General features: G+C 41.2%; 1 protein-coding gene across 2 annotated transcripts; it reads right to left on the bottom strand.

Moving 5' to 3' along the window:
* Positions 1-2,036: 2,036 nt before the first annotated feature.
* On the bottom strand, positions 2,037-14,869 carry LOC114220170 (transcobalamin-1). Of its 2 annotated transcripts, none has more exons than XM_028117845.2 (9): positions 14,741-14,869; positions 11,562-11,741; positions 10,322-10,462; positions 9,073-9,228; positions 7,619-7,809; positions 5,280-5,469; positions 4,091-4,277; positions 2,568-2,686; positions 2,037-2,261 (listed from the first exon to the last, which is right to left on the bottom strand). In XM_028117845.2, exons 1-9 carry the CDS (start codon positions 14,817-14,819, stop codon positions 2,200-2,202), a joined length of 1,305 nt encoding a protein of 434 aa, XP_027973646.1. In that variant the 5' UTR covers positions 14,820-14,869; the 3' UTR covers positions 2,037-2,199. The 2 variants fall into 2 exon arrangements, with proteins under 2 accessions (XP_027973646.1, XP_027973647.1); XM_028117846.2 differs by having other exon boundaries at positions 9,073-9,225.
* Positions 14,870-17,221: the final 2,352 nt, after the last annotated feature.

Raw genomic sequence — 17,221 nt, 5'->3', positions numbered from 1 at the left:
CTCCATGTCTGTCTCTGCAATGTTACTATATTCTACTGTGGGACCACTGGTTGGGAAGAACTCAGCTCTGTCTGTTAAGAATGGAGGCTCACGGGGTGCCTGGGTGGCTCAGTTGGTTAAGCAACTGCCTTCGGCTCAGGTCATGATCCTGGAGTCCCGGGATCGAGTCCCACATCGGGCTCCCCGCTCAGCAGGGAGTCTGCTTCTCCCTCTGACCCTCTTCCCTCTCGTGCTCTCTATCTCTCATTCCCTCTCTCTCAAATAAATAAATAAAATCTTAGAAAAAAAAAGAATGGAGGCTCACAGTGCTACAGGGAAGTGTTAGAATCACAGTGGCATAAAGTGAGATTTTATGTTTAATCGAATGAGAGGAATTAAATGAGAATTACAAAGGACATGACTTTTTAATGCTGTGATTACCTGTTATTTGGATCCCTGTCAGTGTGCCAACTAGAATATCCTTATACCACATTTGGGAGAATAGGTCTAATACAAATTGTGTGCTTTACCAGTGTTGACTGGTTATTATTGAAAGTGAGCTAAAATTGTTGAGAGAATCTCAATCTCAAAGGGACCTATTCTAAATTTGTTATATGGAGATTCAGTTTCATCAGTCTACTGTAGGGTCGATACTTTCTGTTATTTTTTGCTTGAGCTTCCTTATTCTTCCTGATGGACAAACCAACCATATGTACTGTTTTTTCTGGGATACTACCAGTTTTTAATCTGTCTTTTTGAGTATAATTATTAACAGTGTTAATAAATTTTACTGTTTACAGCAGTTGCGGTTGGATGTTAAGTTGCATGGTCACACTGTTTATGATAGGAATAGCAGTGATAACATTTTGCATATTTATCACTATAAGCCATTATCCCTCAATTTCACATAGTTTGTAGAGTCCACAAACAGGTCTAACAGCACTTCCTCATGTAAACAGTGCCATGGAGGTCTCCCATCTCTAACTTGGCTTTCAAGATGAGATACAGACCCAAGGGGATAGAATCCATTGCTGTCTAATTATCTGTCATACCCAGTTAATGAAGAATAGAGTGGAGTTGACCCTGAGGGTTGAGGATCAGTACCAGAAGGCAATGGTCAACCTTAACTATAAAGCAGGGTTGCTGGTGGAGGGGAGGAAGCTAAGAGTATCATGAAGGAAACACAGGAGGAATGAGGAAGGCATTGATAAAATTATTTAGTTCTGCCTGAAGGCATCTTCCTTCGGGGGATTTCTTTATTTAAAGATTTTATTTATTTATTCATTTTAGAGAGAGAGAGTGTTTGTGAGCAGGGTAAGGAGCAGAGGGGGAAGGAGATGGAGGTGTGGAAGGAATCTCCAGCATACTTGGTGCCCAGTGTAGGGCTCACCCTGGGGCTCCATCTCACAACACTGAGATCATGACCTGAGCTGAAATCAAGAGTGGGACACCTAACTGTCTGAGCCACCCAGGCACCCCTAGGTGCCCCCTGATTTAATATATATATTTTTTAAAATGTGAATTCTACTGAAGTGAACATCAAAGGTGAGTTTTTCTGCATGTGTATTTTGATGATATAAATATCAGAGTGATTTTATGGGGAAGTAAAAGGAAAATACATGTGGAGGAACAACAAATGGACCCCAAGGGAGATAGCTGGAGGAAGGGATGATATTATTCCTGAGACTTTATGGACTGGCCTTTTGTGTAGAAGCCTCATCTTTCTGTCTTTCTCCAGAGCAGTATTTATCTCTACCCACTGCCTTTCTAAGTGGACTGCAATATGTCCCCTCGGTTTGTCCCTTATATCTGGGCCTCAGAGAGCTATCTCCCTACAGATTTTCTACCTGATCTCATTGGCTGCTGCTTCAACATTAGATCTAGAACCTCATCTCCATTCTCACCCACTGCCCAAGTTCACCCACACAGTTTGCAGTCGAACCTTGAGTAGAAATCGGGTTAGACATGTGGTCTAATCTCTTTTCCCTTCCTCTTCCTACAGTGGTCTTCCCTCTATCAATAATCACCCTTTAAACTGAAATCATTAGAACATGCTCTTTTTGTATTGCTGTTGATCTTTTATTGAACACACAAAGAGAGAAGGGGAGGTTATTGACCCTCTGTTGAAACTGAGATGAGTGAAAAGGATGGCATGAGGCCAACGTCTGCCTGCAAGGCCACTGCAAATGATTTGATCCAGCTGAGGAAGGTTTGAATTTATTAGTATATGCTCCAACGAACCTCCAGATCATCTCCTGCATGGACAACATAACTACCAACTCCTGAAAAGGAAGAACGAGAAGTGGGCCAAATGATTTTTTTAAATGATTTATTTATTTTAGAGAGAAAGAGAGCAGGAGCAGGGGGAGGGGCAGAGGGAGAGGGAGAGAATTTCAGGCAGACTCCCCACTGAGTGTGGAGCCCTACAGGGGGCTTGATCTCACAACCCTGAGATCATGGTCTGAGCTGAAAGCAAGAGTCTCACTTTCCCAATGCCTTGGCACATTCCCCACCAAAGCTCACCCCCTCACATCTGGATGTTTGGGGCATTGTCACTCTGTGGGGCTTTCTAGCACTCTCTCCCTTACCTTGGCTCAGGGGTTCGCCATTGCTCAGGAGCTCCCAGTAGGTTCTGTCATTATTGTTGGCCTTTATGCCCCGAACAGTGGTGATGTAGGGGCCCCATGAGCTCTCCTCAACTGTGAAACTGTGGGGACAATAAATGGGTTACAGGAACTTATAAATTTTCAAAGGCAACCTTAATGGGCATTTCTCAAACTTCAGTGTACCTAAGAATCATTTGAAGCAGTTATCAAGAAAAGCGGATTTCCTGGCTCTATCCTCAGATACTTTGATTTGGTAGGTCTGGGTGGGGACTAGGAATCTGCATGTGTCATAAACACTCCACAAGATTCTGATGCAGGCACTCCACAATCTATGCTAAATTAGAGGAATGATGCCTGTTTCTGCCCCCGCCTTCCTTCAGAGTAGACACTCTGTAGTCAACAACTACTAATCTTCTATCCCAAGATAGTCACTGTTGAAGATACTAAAGCAGCAGAAGAAAATGTTAACCTCATGTCCTATAGGCAACATAAATTAGTAGGTTTTCTCTTAGGAAAGAAGAACAAGAAAGAACAATTAAATATTTCCTGTTGTCTTTATTAAAAAGTGACATGGTCAGTGTCTGTTTCACGTTCCCTGGTCACATTTCTCTGACTTCCTGGGAGCCTTTGAAAGCAACCTTTATAATATTTACATATATATATATGTATATCACTACATACATATACACACATATATGCATATATGTAATTTTCTCTATGGAATCTTACATCATGTTACTGGACAAATAATTGCTGATTAGATTTAGGGAGTCAAGTGAGCCATACCTTTCAGAGGCAAAGTCAATATCTTAATTTTAATATTTGACCTCTTTAGGCCAGGAAAACTTAATCTAGGGGTCCATGAATCTGAAAGGGGTGGGAGCATGGAGAAGCATTTGTGAAACCTCTGATTTAAAGGACAAGTTTTGTGTGTATGTCTACCTGTCTGGGATCAGCATCCACTGCCCTCATCTGATTTTGAAAGCTGTCAATGATTCAATAATAATGACCCAGTATTCTAAACACAAAATGATTGACCTAAGAGGTTCTATTTTTTTTAATGTTTTTTTAATTTATTTATTCATGAGAGTCAGAGAGAGAGAGAGAGGCAGAGGCAGAGGGAGAAGCAGGCTCCCCGCCCAGCAGGGAGCCCGAATGCGGGCCTCGATCCCAGAACCCTGGGATCATGACCTGAGCCGAAGGCAGACGCTTAACCATCTGAGCCACCCAGGCACCCGAGGTTCTATTTGTTGAAGGAATTTTACTGACAGAGGAGAGATCCTTGGGACTTATTCACCCATTAAGTGAATATTAATTTAATACCTACGTGTGCTAGAAGATGAAAAGTCTGGCCTTTTTTTAATCCCTGCCATGAGATGTAGATGGACAGCAAAGTACCAATAAAGAAGTGTTTCGAATGTACTTTGTATTCAGGTGCTTATGTATTCTTACTGAGTCTTTCAAAATCACCAAATACCTTCACCTTAGTTTACATACAGACATACCTAAATAGAGTTGCATTTTCTTTCTGAGCTTTTTCCATCACATCTAGGAAGACAGAACCATCTGCCACAGAGACCATGATGTTATCTATTTGATTATTGACTACCACAGAGTAATTTACTTCGATTTGTGAGTGTGAGACAGCAGGTGTCACTGATATAGGCTCCTGAGTGGAGATGTTGAAGTTATCTGGCAGAGACAGAAAAGCAGACAAGAATTACTATTCAGAATAATAAAAGTGATGTTTGAGTTTATATACCCATGCAACCCCTCTCCCAGGCCTCTAAGGAGCAAGAATCATCAACCAAGGGGCAGATCTCTCATGTGACTAAACCAGATATGCACCAGTTTGTAAATGAGTGTATTTGGCTCCACTCCCAGCTGTTTAAGCAATTCAATTGCCCTGTCTCCCGTTTCTCACAGAGGCTCCTGAGTTTTGGGGGTTTTGTTGTTGTTTTTGGTTGTTTTGTTTTGTTCTGCTATTGTATTGCATACAATAATGCTTCCCTTTTTTGGGGTACCTTTTTTATTTCTTAACATTTATTGAAAACATATTAAGTGCCAGGCACTGTACTAATCATTTTACATGGCTTATCTTACATTCAGTCCTTACAAAAACCCACGTTAGATACTATTATCATGTGCATTTTTTTATATTAGTAAACTGAAGTTTAGGGATTCACATTTTTTTTGAGGTCCCTAAACCTGAAAGTGGCTGAACCAGGAATGAGCAGAGATAAAAGTCAAGTCTTCTTTCATCCCTAGTTGAAAAATCAGTTATTTGAATAAATGATTCATGCTGTAATTTTCTTATGACACTGCCATATTCCTCCCATATTCCTCTGAGCTCCCCGAGGGCTCACTCATTGTGAATGAGAGTCAGAGACACCATACTTTGCTTAGAATGGGAATGATGCTCAGAACATCTGTCTAGCTGGCCATGAGAAAACATGCCTTTGGAGATAGACATCATTGAATCAAGTCTACCTTGTTTATCCATGTTTGAACCAAGAACAACACCTACTACCTTGTTAAGAACAGATCCTCAGGTGGTTATAATCACTGGTGACACATGGAGGATCGAGTTCTATCTGGGAACTGTTATGCTTTAGCGGTTTATCTGGTCACTTTTGGTCCCTAAGGACACCTTAGTCTCGCATGCTTTGGGTAATATGCTCTTTAGTACTCTACCTGAGCCGTAGACACAAGAAGAGTCTTTGTTAATGTCCAAGTAGGTCTTTCCCATCAGGGCTGGTAAGATTTGAGCTGCAGCAGTTGGCATACGAAATGCTCCTTGAGAAATTTCTGTGAGCACCATATCCCGTGTTTTTTGGCAATCCCATTGATTTTTATTGTAATAGTCTGATGAGACAAAGAGAGCCTAATGTGTGAGAGAGAGAATGAGTGGGAATGAGAATGAACTACAGAAAAATCAAATAAGGGAAAAGCCTACATGTAACGAATTCAGTAAATATTTATGGGTCATTGACCACAGGGGAAGCACCTTGGACAACTAGGATACCTTTCCTGCCACCAAGAAATTTATAAACTAGTTTGGGGGGAGGCGGGGAATGGCTTAAGAACACAACCGATAATGGCATCGATGAGAACAGGCTGTCTCTACCATATTCACTCTTGTAGCCTTGACACTGGAAGAATACCTGTCACATAGAGGCGCTTGATAAATGCTGTTAACAGACAATCATAAAAGAGCCCCTCAGGTGAATGCCTTAAGAGAAACATCTAGTGCCATGGTCTTTCAGAAGAGGAAGAGCACATAAACATTTAGTGACGCTGAAGAAAGCCTTTGTGGAGAGGCAGTACTTGAGGTAGGTCTTGACAGTATATAGGCATTTCAGTAGGTGACTTGAGGGGAGGAGTACTATACTCAGAGGGAACCGTGTGATCAAGCGTGCTAAGATAGGTGCGGCCAGGGCATGGCCTGCCCGTGATAACACTCTATATTTTAGCAAAATCCTCAGAGGATTCCTCCTGTCCTGGGAGGCTGGTATACAGGGGAGACTCAGGGTGACTGTGAAAAAACAGGCTTGAGAATGAGGTTGGGGTCACATTGGTGGATCTTCAAGCTTCAGGGTAGGTGTCTGACATTATTTCCCTAACAATGGGGAGTACAATAGATTCTTGTATAGAAACTATCCAAGCAGCAGATGTAAACTGGAGGGGACAGCATGATGGGGTAGGAAAAGTTAGTAAGGTATCAGAGTAAGACAAGGACTAAAATGGGCTGGGCCTGCAGACATCATTCTGTAGTTTCTCAGGGAAGGACAGTTCCTCCTTTCATTTTCTTCAGAAGATCCTTTAAGTTAACCAAGATGTCAACAAGCATTTGTGGGATATTAAAAAAAAGGATCCTATTTAATTTCCTCTTAAAAACTGTCTTATAGCCAAGCAGCTCTCAAGCCTGCTGTAAATTAACATCACTTATACGGTTTTGAAACCAGACCAAGGGCCATGCTCCACCTCTAAGTTTCTGGTGTGGAGTCTAAACTTTAGTGTTTCCCAAAAGCTCCTCCAGGTGATTCAAACTTGCAGCCAGAATGGGCAACCACTGTTTTATGAAGTCCAAACTCAGCAGGAAGGCAACAGCCTCACCAGCACCAACAGTAAAAACAACCTGTGTGATCAGACCCCTGTTACACCCCAGCTTCTTCTGGTAATTTTCCCCAAGGCCCTGCGCTGGCCACATTGAATACCTTGATCTTCCTAAAATATGTTATGTTCTTCTGTACCTCTGGTCTTTGTCTTTATTGTCCTCTTTCCCCGGGGGGAAGCCCTCTCATCCTGGGGTGGGTGGCAGACTCCTACTCATACTAAAGACTCAGTGAAATTTTTTCTATAAATTTTCCTTTGTCTCTTCTTGTATCTACCCCTTAGAGTTGAGTAAATCAGTGAATATGCAGGAATAAAGCCCCAGACTTCAAGGAACATATACAGAACAGAGTAGGTGTTGGTGTTGAGTATGAGTTTTGATACCAGCTGTTTCATTTCCATTCCCATCTGAATCACTTTCTGGCTTTGTAATGTCAGGCAAGTTACTGATACTCCATGACTCATGCTCTCATTCTGGGAAATGGAGGTAATAATATTTTCCTCACTGGGTTGTTGTGTGTGTTAATGAGCATGGCAATAAAGACTAGCTGGTATTACTGGCACTGCCTCTTAATTACTTGCACAACAATAATCTAATAATCTAATTTGGGAGGTAAGAGGCAAGCACCAAATGCTGGTATATGGTAAACTGTGAGATTACGTTTGATAGAACAACATAGTAGGTTGCAGTGGACTCTAGAATTTTGTAAAAAAGTTGTAGTTAGGAAAAGCTTCATGGAAGCATTGGACATGGAAAGGTAAGGATTGAAGGTGAGGAGAATACATTTCTGTCGGGAGCAGAATCACATAAAAACAGTTAGTATAGGAAACAGAATGGGTAATATCTTAGGGGACCAAGAAGAAAGCTATTTCTTTCCTTCATGACTCTCTCCTCTGTCTCCTGTTTTACCCTGACTTACCTGCATAGCTTCTCCTGTACTATATATGTTTCCAAGGAGACCATTTTCTTTTTTCTGACACAGAATCTTAGCTATCAGTGACTCCATATGATTATCAATAGTCTCTAAATCCTTTGTATCTATTTTGTTCTGCCCACTTGTTATACTTCTTTTCACACAGGTCAGAGCCAGGACAGCCATCGCGCCAGTATCTGCCAGGAAACAAAACATTGGTGATAGGGTGACCAACCATTCCTTGGACTGAGGGGTCTCCTGGTATGTAGGATTTTCAATGCTAAAAGAGGGACAGATCTGGGCAAACTGGGAAGATTGGTCATGCTAGTTGATGATGGGAGAGAAGGATTTGAAGATATAGCAATCATCCCTCCAGCACTAACCACTCAAATATTTCAAGATCCATTTCTTATGTTGAGTAACTCCATACTTCATACTCAATAACTCACCTGTTGGTCATAGAAACACATGGATTTGCAGGTGCATACACATGAACAGTCTTCCACTTCTACATCTTGGTTGGTTTCATTTTTTTCATCTCTCAGCCAAATTGGCAAAGGAATTGAGATAAGTCAGAATGATACCCCAAATAAAATATGTCTTTGCCATGTTCCAATGTTTCCATTAGGCTGATTAGCAAATAGCACTTAAGAGAATTGTTTTCCAATAAAGCTTCTTAAGGGGGAGGATGAAACAAGAGATTGGAAGAAGGGAGGATAAGGTCTTTTTCTGGCTTGTTATTTGGTTTCCCTGATATTCTTTACGTATGATACTTTCCCCTTCACATAGAAAGAAATCTCACATTCTCCTTGTTACAGAGATACTGAGTGGTGATTTTCTTTGGGCTTCTTGGAGAAAGATGAGCTTGTGTATCTGGAGCCATAGGGTTGAGCAACAATACTAGCTGTCTAGAGGGGGCTTCTTTTTGGGTGTGTAAGCTGACCCAGGAGAAAATTTCTAGTTCTTCTCTATTGGGGATACAGACTTTATTGTTCAAAATATTGGGCCTTGTCCTGGAGAGGTTGTGTTGTCCATGTAAGCCCACACATGCAAAAGGTCTCAATAAATTTGAGAAAGAGGCAAAGTTAAGATAAATGAATTCCACTGTTTTCCTTTCTCTAATACTTATACTTCCTAAAATGTCTTATATGAAGATTCTCACACTCTATCCTTATTTTACAGATGGGAAAAATAAGGTCAAAGGTTAACATCCATTGATTATATAATTCAAAGAATGGTAAGGTAGCAACTGGATCTTTCTACTATAGTACACATCTAGGAAGATGTTTAAATGCCTCCCAATATCCATTCTTCTCAAAAAGAAAATTCTCTTCCATGATTGCTAGGGTAAAGAGGATTAAAAAAAAAAGTCAATGTATTTACTGGTAGAAAAACTCAAAGGAAAAGACTTACCAGGGACTCTGCCCTCTATGCCAAGGGAATTGGGTGTAATGACTCACCTACTGAGAACTGTTCATGAAAATAGTAATTTTTACTTTCAGGATCCAAGATTTTAATAACTTCAGTGATTGAGTAATTCCCACTGAATAGACACAAGGCCAAAATGTCCAGGCTGAGCTGGTAGTAGTTAGTCAGTGGATTACCATCATGGTCTTCTGTCAGAAAGGAAAGAAATACCTTACTCATGGAAAGAATACTGGAGTAATAAATTTTCGATCTATTCATATTTGCTTTGTTTGAATTTCTTTACATTTAAGAAGGGTGAGTAATAGGGGGGGAAGATCGCTCAAAGAATCAGCAAATCTGAGAAATGTGAAGGCTGTTAAGAGCCACCAAATTCAACTCAATTCCTTTCATTTTATGACAGAGGAGACTCAGCACTAAAGAGATTAAAATACCATTCTGATACTCAGGTGGTTACAGAACTAGGAGTAGAACATAGATCCGCACCCCCCCCCCAAGCCTCTTGCACTTTCATTGGTAATGTGTTCAAACTGTAAGTGGAATAGAAGTAGAGGCCATCTCAAAAGAAGATGGGATTAGACAGGCTTAATGAATAATAGTATAAATAAAAACTGCACCTCACTAGTAGCCGTCATGGTCAGCCTATTTTTCCCAGTGTTAAAGTACTTTTGGCTTTAGTTCTTCTACTAGTATCATATGCTTTGGTACTTCTGACAGTGTCTTGTGTTACTCAGCTATTTCTGGTGTATTTCATTATTTGTCTAAAAACCAAGCCTCTAGAGAACAAGAGAACAGTGCCGTGTGTGTGTGTGTGTGTGTGTGTGTGTGTGTGTATGTGTGTGTGTGCATCATCATTTGTAAGGTTGATGTAGAATCGGTGCTCATTTGAACTTATTTGAAAGGAAAATTCAAGACGCTGGGGTGCCTGGGTGTCTCAGTTGGTTAGATGTCTGCCTTCGGCTCAGATCATGATCCCAGGGTCATGACTGAGCCCTGCATCAGGCTCCCTGCTGAGCAAGGAGCCTGCTTCTCCCTCTCCCTCTGCCTACCACTCCCCCTGTGTGTGTGTGCTCTCTCTCTGTCAAATAAATAAAAATCACAATCTTTAAAAGAAAAAAGAAAATTCAAGACACATGTTGAAGGAGGGAAGAAGGGAAAGTGATCTGCAAAGATTGTGGGATGAGTAGAATGAAGAGAAGGAAAGACCAAAGGGAAACTGTTCAGTTCTGAACCAGTGGAAGAGAGGACAAGGTTGTCCAGGATCTCTGAAGATTTGAGTCTTACCCATATTTTTAATTTCTGCTTTGTATTTATTTCCTAATATTTTGATCAGTTCAGAATAATTGATAGAAATTCCGTCAGGCCCTTTACATGCTCCCAAAGCCAGTATAGCCAATGCAAGCTGTCCCGAGGTTAAAGATGGCTCTGAAAAGAAAAGTATTCAAGTTTAACAAGGTACATGCTTGTGATTTTTCTTTGGCCTCCTGTCTTTCTCGTGACTTACATTGCCTGTCAGTTCTCTCTTTTTTCCCACTCAGTACAAATATTTTACTGTTCTCTTATTTATTCCCAAAGCAGAGACTTTTCTAGCAGTGCTGTATAAATGCAAACTAGATCTTAGTCTTCCCCATGCAATCATGAGATGTTTTTGGAATCACACAATCCTTATAAAAATTTTAAAAGAAGAAAAATAGATAATAAAGCCTTGGGATTTATTCTCTGTGGGTGCCATCTTGCCAAGATAGTAATAATTGACTTAGATGTTCTGCCTTAGAGAACATCAAAATTCTCCGGCTTCTCTTAATTCTTACAGTAATATTGTGAGGTAGGTAGTGGTGGCTTAATTTTCCCCTTATTTCAGTTAGAAAGCTAAGGCTCAGTATTGACATGAAGGACTCAGGGGGGATCCTGCACTCAACCCCAGTCCTCATCTGGGGTGCCTGGGTGGCTCAGTTGGTTAAGTGTCTGACTCTTGATTTTGGCTCAGGTCATGGTCTCAGGGTTGTGGAATTGAGCCCCGAATTTGGCTCTGAATGCTGAGCATGGAGCCTGCTTAAGATTCTCTCTCTTCTTCTCCATCTGTTCCCCCCTCCCTCTTTAAACAAAACAAAGCAAAAACAGAGAAAAACAAACAAACAAAAGCCCCCAGTCTTCATCTCTATTTCCCTGTGATTCCCTTGCCATTGTCAGTTTTCTTATGTGTGGGTCACATCCTTGTCTGGTTGTCAACTCAGCTAGCTTATATAATAGTGTTAGTGAATGAGAGTCTTTAATTTCTTTTGCTTATCCTTGTACCTTTTGAAGGAAAATGTTTTTCAGGACTCAAGTAAGGCCTGGACATAGAATAAATGGCAGAGGATTGATGTTTTGAGGTACCTTTCTGTCCCCTCAAGTTTTATACAGCTAGGATAGATGTAGCAGGGAGACTTTGGACACACAATTTTGTCCAAGGATCTGTGGCTGGAGAGAATCTTTATGGATAGATAAGTCTTCTTCTAAATTTTCCAGAGATGTAGGTACTCACTTTTATTTTCCACAGCGGTATTGACTTGTTGGATCAGCTGTTGTTCTTGGTTTGTGTTCAGGATCCCACCAAGTCTGAGGGACAGCAGGACATTGGCAGCATGGATTCCTTTGGTATATTTTGAATTGATCATTGTGCTTATCAGAGGGTTTAGAGCAGTATAGTATTCCTTGCTTACCTCTGTGGCAGGGTAAGGAGGAGATAAGAAATATACATTAAGAAAATATTAAGGAACAGGAACACTAGCAATGGGGTTGGTATTAAAATGTTAAGTAACAGATATGGCACAGACAGAGCAATCCAGTGGTCACTGGCTGTGTTGCTGGAACAATACAAAGGTGAGTCTGGAGTCTCTGCTACATCAGGTATTACTCCTTTACCAACCAGGATGGAAATGTTTCCATGTTTTAACAGCTGTTTCAGCTGTACTAATGTGTACTGACAGAACATCAATCTTGCCTGGGAGATCTAGTATCATTCACTAATTTTGAGGATGAGGCCTGACCAGGATGTCCTTAAAAACAAACAAACAAACAAACAAACAAACAAAAAACTCCTTAATTGAAGGCTTAATGGAGACTAGAATACATGTCTTCTGAATCCCAGTCCTTTCTACTTGCTGGATTGAGTTCTTTCCCTCCTCCATCTTCTTCTAAATCAATCAGATTAATACTGAGGGAAACAACACAACAGTTCTATGTTTCAGTGGTGATTGACCCCAAAGCTGAATTGTCTGGTTGCCCAACCGACCTGGCATCAAGATCATTATTCGGCAGCATGCACCTTTCAGAAAACCCTCTAGGCTTAGCCTACATTTTGTCCAAATCTCAGGAGAAAGGATAGGGAGAGTCACATTCTACTGTGGAGGTAAAAAGAGAGTCCAGAGACCCCAAGAACTAGAGGAAAATTAGAGGAATTAGTGACCACTTAAAACATTTTTAAATGTACTTTGTTCCGGGCACCTGAGTGTCTCAATTGGTTGAGCAGCCAACTCTTGATTTCAGTTCAGGTCATGATCTCAGGGTGGTGGGATTGATCGCTGGGTTGGGCTCTGTGCTCAGCTTAGAGTCTGCTTGAGATTCTTTCTCTCTTTCTCCTTCTGCCCCTCCCCCTGCTCATGGTTGCTCTCTCTCTCTGTAAAATAGGGCACGTGTTGTAATGAGCACTGGGTGTTATATGCAAATAATGAATCATTGAACATTACATCAAAAACTAATGTACTGAATGGTGACTAACATAACATAATAAAAAATATAAATAAATAAAAAAATTTTAAAAACTGTACTTTGTTAACACTCCCAAGCAAGAAAAAAAATGTACTTTGTGAACACTCCCAAGCAAGACAAAACCTACCCATCTCCAGATTATCTCTTGGGTTATTAGGTTACTGAGAAGAGCATGAGCCCTGTGTTCAATCAGACCTTGGCTGGATTCTGTGGTACTTAACTTACCACTATGGGTGTCTTATGTAACTTTCCTGACCTGTTTCCCCATTTTAAAATTGTGGATAGGGGTGCCTGGGTGGTTCAGTTGTTAAGTGTCTGCCTTCGGCTCATGTCATGATCCCAGGGTCCTCGGATCAAGCCCCGCATCGGGCTCCCTGCTCAGCGGGAAGCCTGCTTCTCCCTCTCCCACTCCCCCTGCTTGTGTTCCCGTTCTCGCTATCTGTCTCTCTGTCAAATAAATAAACAAAATACTTAAAAAAATAAAATTGTGGATATTAACACCTATTTTATAGATATTGGACAAGGAGTCACTTAACAAACTGTAAAATACCAACATATTATCACTTTTAGCTTAGCTGGAGTTTTCTATCACTATATTTAGAGAACTGAGGCAATGTGAGTTCTCTACCGCCCAATGTGGGGCTCAGAATCACCACCCCGAGATCAAGAGTCACATGCTCTACTGACTGAGTCAGCCAGATGCCCTCCATCTTTCTTCTCTTTAAAAGAGAGTCAGGGAGATCTGAACTAGTGGTTGTAGAAAAGTCCTGGTTTGTTACAAGAACAATTGGACAATTGTTGAGTCATGGCGAGATTTTGTGGAAACATCCAGTTCAGCAGATTTTCTGGCACTGAAACAGAGTTTTCAGTTCCTGGTCAACCACTCATCAGTTTCCTTGACCACTAAAGACAAAGTTAATTATTTTTTACAATGAATTAAACTTCAAAACCTCCACAGAGACCCTCTATTCTTAGGATACAACAAAAGAAATGACAGGCCAGGAAGAGAAATTAGAGTTGGCAGAGTTTGTGCTTTGGCTTGTGTGAACACAAGTCTTTCTATTGTGGTGTTGACCTCTTCTTGTAGGCTACAGAATACCAGGAGCATGTAGCCACCCATGGCACCACATAGTCATCTTTGGACTGTGTTTAAGCTCAATTCCAGGGTAAAGACATAAAAAAGAGAAATAATGCACCTGAGAGCTATACCAGGCTTCATGACATCACTTGCTTCAACACCTTTCCCCAATTATCCTCAACTTATGGATGACGCTAAAGAAATTTAGGAACATTAGATCATTCAGCTAGTAAGGGGTCAGACTACACCTGAACCAGTTTTTCTTTCTCCTACTTAGTATTTTTTAATAGAATCATACAATCTCAGTATCCTATACCCAGAGGAGATGATGAGCTTATACCTGTGTCCTGTGGAGAAGAGTTGGAGGGAGGGAGACGTGTAGCTTGGAACATCTAAACTCAATAATGACAAGAGAGGTCTTCATTATTTGACAGGGATTATTAACACTATTTTTTTTTCTGTGTAGTTATAAAGGGTTAACCCAAAACCCATGGGTTGAACTTCAAAAAAATAGATTGCCTCTCAAATTCAAAAGAAAACTTTCTATGATCTTGAAAAATTTCTAGCATCATGAATATTCTGTCACTGAAAATGAAGAATAGACAGTTGCTTGGTAGGGTTGCTATGGTGGAGAAAATCTCCATATAGGAAGAACAGTTAGGCAAGTTAGCATTGAATCTACGATCCCTCTTAAAACCACATACATTATGGAACTTTCCTCACCATGTCCTGCCACATTTTACATTACTCATAGAGTCCAACCACAAATAGAACTGAAACAGGGTCTTTCTTCAGGTCACTCTAAACAAGTTCCCTGCCAGTAGACTTTAGAAGACTATCACAGTAGGAGTAATTTTAGCCCAACACATACTCACCGCAGATCTCACATTGTTGCCTTGGAATAAGAGAAAACAATAGGAGCCCCACTAGGGGCAGCTGGTGGGATTGTCTCATCTCTCCAACAGTGTTCTGTAATGGTGAGAGCTTGTCTGGCTATTTATTGGGTGATGGCAGAGGGTAATGAGAGCTCCTCCCTTAGTTTGCCTCAGCCACTTTCACTTAAGCAAATATTGTGCAATATCAGGGGGTGTGGTCAGATGTATTTGTCCCAAAATTGTGATCAGCCAGGAAGAAGACTTGAAAGGAAAAAGGAAGAGGAAATAAGTGTTCTTTGTTTCCTATCCCAAACTGTAGGATTCATATTCCTTACTTGCCTTTCAGCCCAATGAGAATAAATTAAATGTCCCTGTTTTCCATTCCGCTTTCCTGGTGTTTTATTATGTTTCTTGAAACATTAGGTTTGATGGGAAAGGGCTTATAAAAACATGTAAAAATGGAAGTAGACGTTGTAGGACTAAATTGAACCAGGCAAGATGGGGGAGCCTGGCACCTGAGGATCTTTGGCATAGTGGTTTTTGATGTATGATTTTCTTCTGAAACCCTGAGAGTTTCATAGCCCAGGAGGAACACCACAGAGATATATATCAAATGTGGATTTTTGCTTTTCGGGAAAGGTGATACAAGCTCCATGTGAGAAGTATTGTCTATCATAGGTCGTCCAATAACTATTAGAGAATACTATCATTTTAGCCTTAAAGTGTTTGTTACGGGTCAGCAAGATGGTGGAATAGGAGGTCCCCTGCTTATAGCCCCGCACAGAAACAATCATTTTAGCAGCCATCCATGGACACAAGTTTCTATGTGGGAGCTTTGTGTTCCAAGTAGGAGGTGAGAAACCTCAGTGGAGCCACCAAGGAGAGCTGTATTGAAAAGCACACCAAAGAAAAAAGACTTGTATTCACAAAAGCTAAAGCACAGAATTTACCAACTCTAATTGTTCTTCCTGGCCTGTCCTTTTCCCTTTTGCACCCTGAAAAGCCAGGTCCTGGATACAGACCAGAAAACAGCCTCATCCCCTTGTGGATTTGGCTGTAGCTCTGGTTAGTATTGGTCCTGTGAATAGCACCATCAGCCAAGGGACCTGGAAGGAATCATGTCCACGTGAGCCTTGGGTAATAGGCCTGCTAACCTTGTTTAGGGCTGTGGAGCCTGAAGCACTGTGATCTGGCTCCAGCATCAGCTGTGGTCTGGGAGCAGTCTTGCCCACCCAGGGACCTACCAGGAGACACACCCATCAGTGCCTAGGAAGCAGGCTGGCTGACCTTGGTCCAACTGTGGATCCTGAAATGACCCTGTGACCTGGCTCCATCCCCTCTCAGCTGTGGTTCACGGAAAGTACTGCCCATGCAGGGACCTGTCCAGTGACCCAGCAGGAGCCAGGACTATCATGCACCTGATAATAGGCTTGTGGTTTGCAGACCCAACTGAGGACCCAGCAGCAGTCAGGTGACACAGTTCCAACCTTGCATGACTGTGATCCCAGAGGCAATCCTATCAGCCCAGGGGTCTGACAGGAGAAGGTCTTTACATGTCAAAAAAAGTCTGTAAAGATGGAGAGATGTTTGCTCCTCAAACACACAGAGACAAACATAAGCCTGACAGATCACAAAGCAGGCACACATGACACCACTAAAGAAAACGAATAAATAGACCTAACAAACATAGAAAAATACAAAGCAAAGAAGCTCCTTAAAATTGGTCTTGGCAATTTTTTTTTGTTTTTATTTTGTATCTGACACCAAAAGCACAATTAACAAAAGCAAAAATTAACAAGTGGGACTACTTCAAACTGGAAAGCTTTTGCATAGCAAAGAAATAAACAGAATGAAGAGGCAACCTATGGAATGGAAGAAAAAATATTTATCTGATACTGTATATCTAATAAGGTGTTCATATTGAAAATATATAAGGAACTCCTACAACTCCATAGCAAGAAAACAAAAACAAAAAAACCAAATAATTGCATTGGAAAATAGGCAAAGGACCTGAATAGACATTTTTTTATTATGTTATGTTAATCACCATACATTACGTCATTAGTTTTTGATGTAGTGTTCCATGATTTGTTGTTTGCATATAACACCAAGTGCTCCATGCAGTACGTGCCCTCTTTAATACCCACCACCAGGCTAACCCATCCCCCCACCCCCTCCCCTCTAAAACCCTCAGTTTGTTTCTCAGAGTCCATAGTCTCTCATGGTTATCTCCCCCCTCGATTCCCCCCCTTCATTTTTCCCTTCCTGCTATCTTCTTCTTCTTCTTCTTTTTTTAACATATAATGTATTATTTGTTTCAGAGGTACAGATCTGTGATTCAACAGTCTTGCACAATTCACAGCGCTCACCATAGCACATACCCTCCCCAACGTCTATCACCCAGCCACCCCATCCCTCCCACCCCCACCACTCCAGTAACCCTTAGTTTGTTTCCTGAGATTAAGAATTCCTCATATCTGT

The sequence above is a fragment of the Eumetopias jubatus genome, unplaced genomic scaffold (genome assembly GCF_037043125.1).
Source record: "Eumetopias jubatus isolate StellerSeaLion01/CBP00866 unplaced genomic scaffold, mEumJub1_p1.0 scaffold_13, whole genome shotgun sequence".
Lineage (NCBI taxonomy): Eukaryota > Metazoa > Chordata > Mammalia > Carnivora > Otariidae > Eumetopias > Eumetopias jubatus.
The sequence above is the reverse complement of the archived record's forward strand: the minus strand, read 5'-3'. Positions and strand labels throughout refer to the sequence as shown.

What these genes read in the sequence shown, in the direction of transcription:
- LOC114220170 (XM_028117845.2), bottom strand. Translation starts at nt 14,819, where the DNA reads ATGAGACAATCCCACCAGCTGCCCCTAGTGGGGCTCCTATTGTTTTCT. An exon ending in GCAACAATGTGAGATCTGCG is followed by an intron (nt 11,742 to 14,740) that starts GTGAGTATGTGT and finishes ACCCTGCCACAG; the next exon opens with AGGTAAGCAAGGAATACTAT. An exon ending in TGGCGAACCCCTGAGCCAAG is followed by an intron (nt 2,262 to 2,567) that starts GTAAGGGAGAGA and finishes CTTCCTTTTCAG; the next exon opens with GAGTTGGTAGTTATGTTGTC.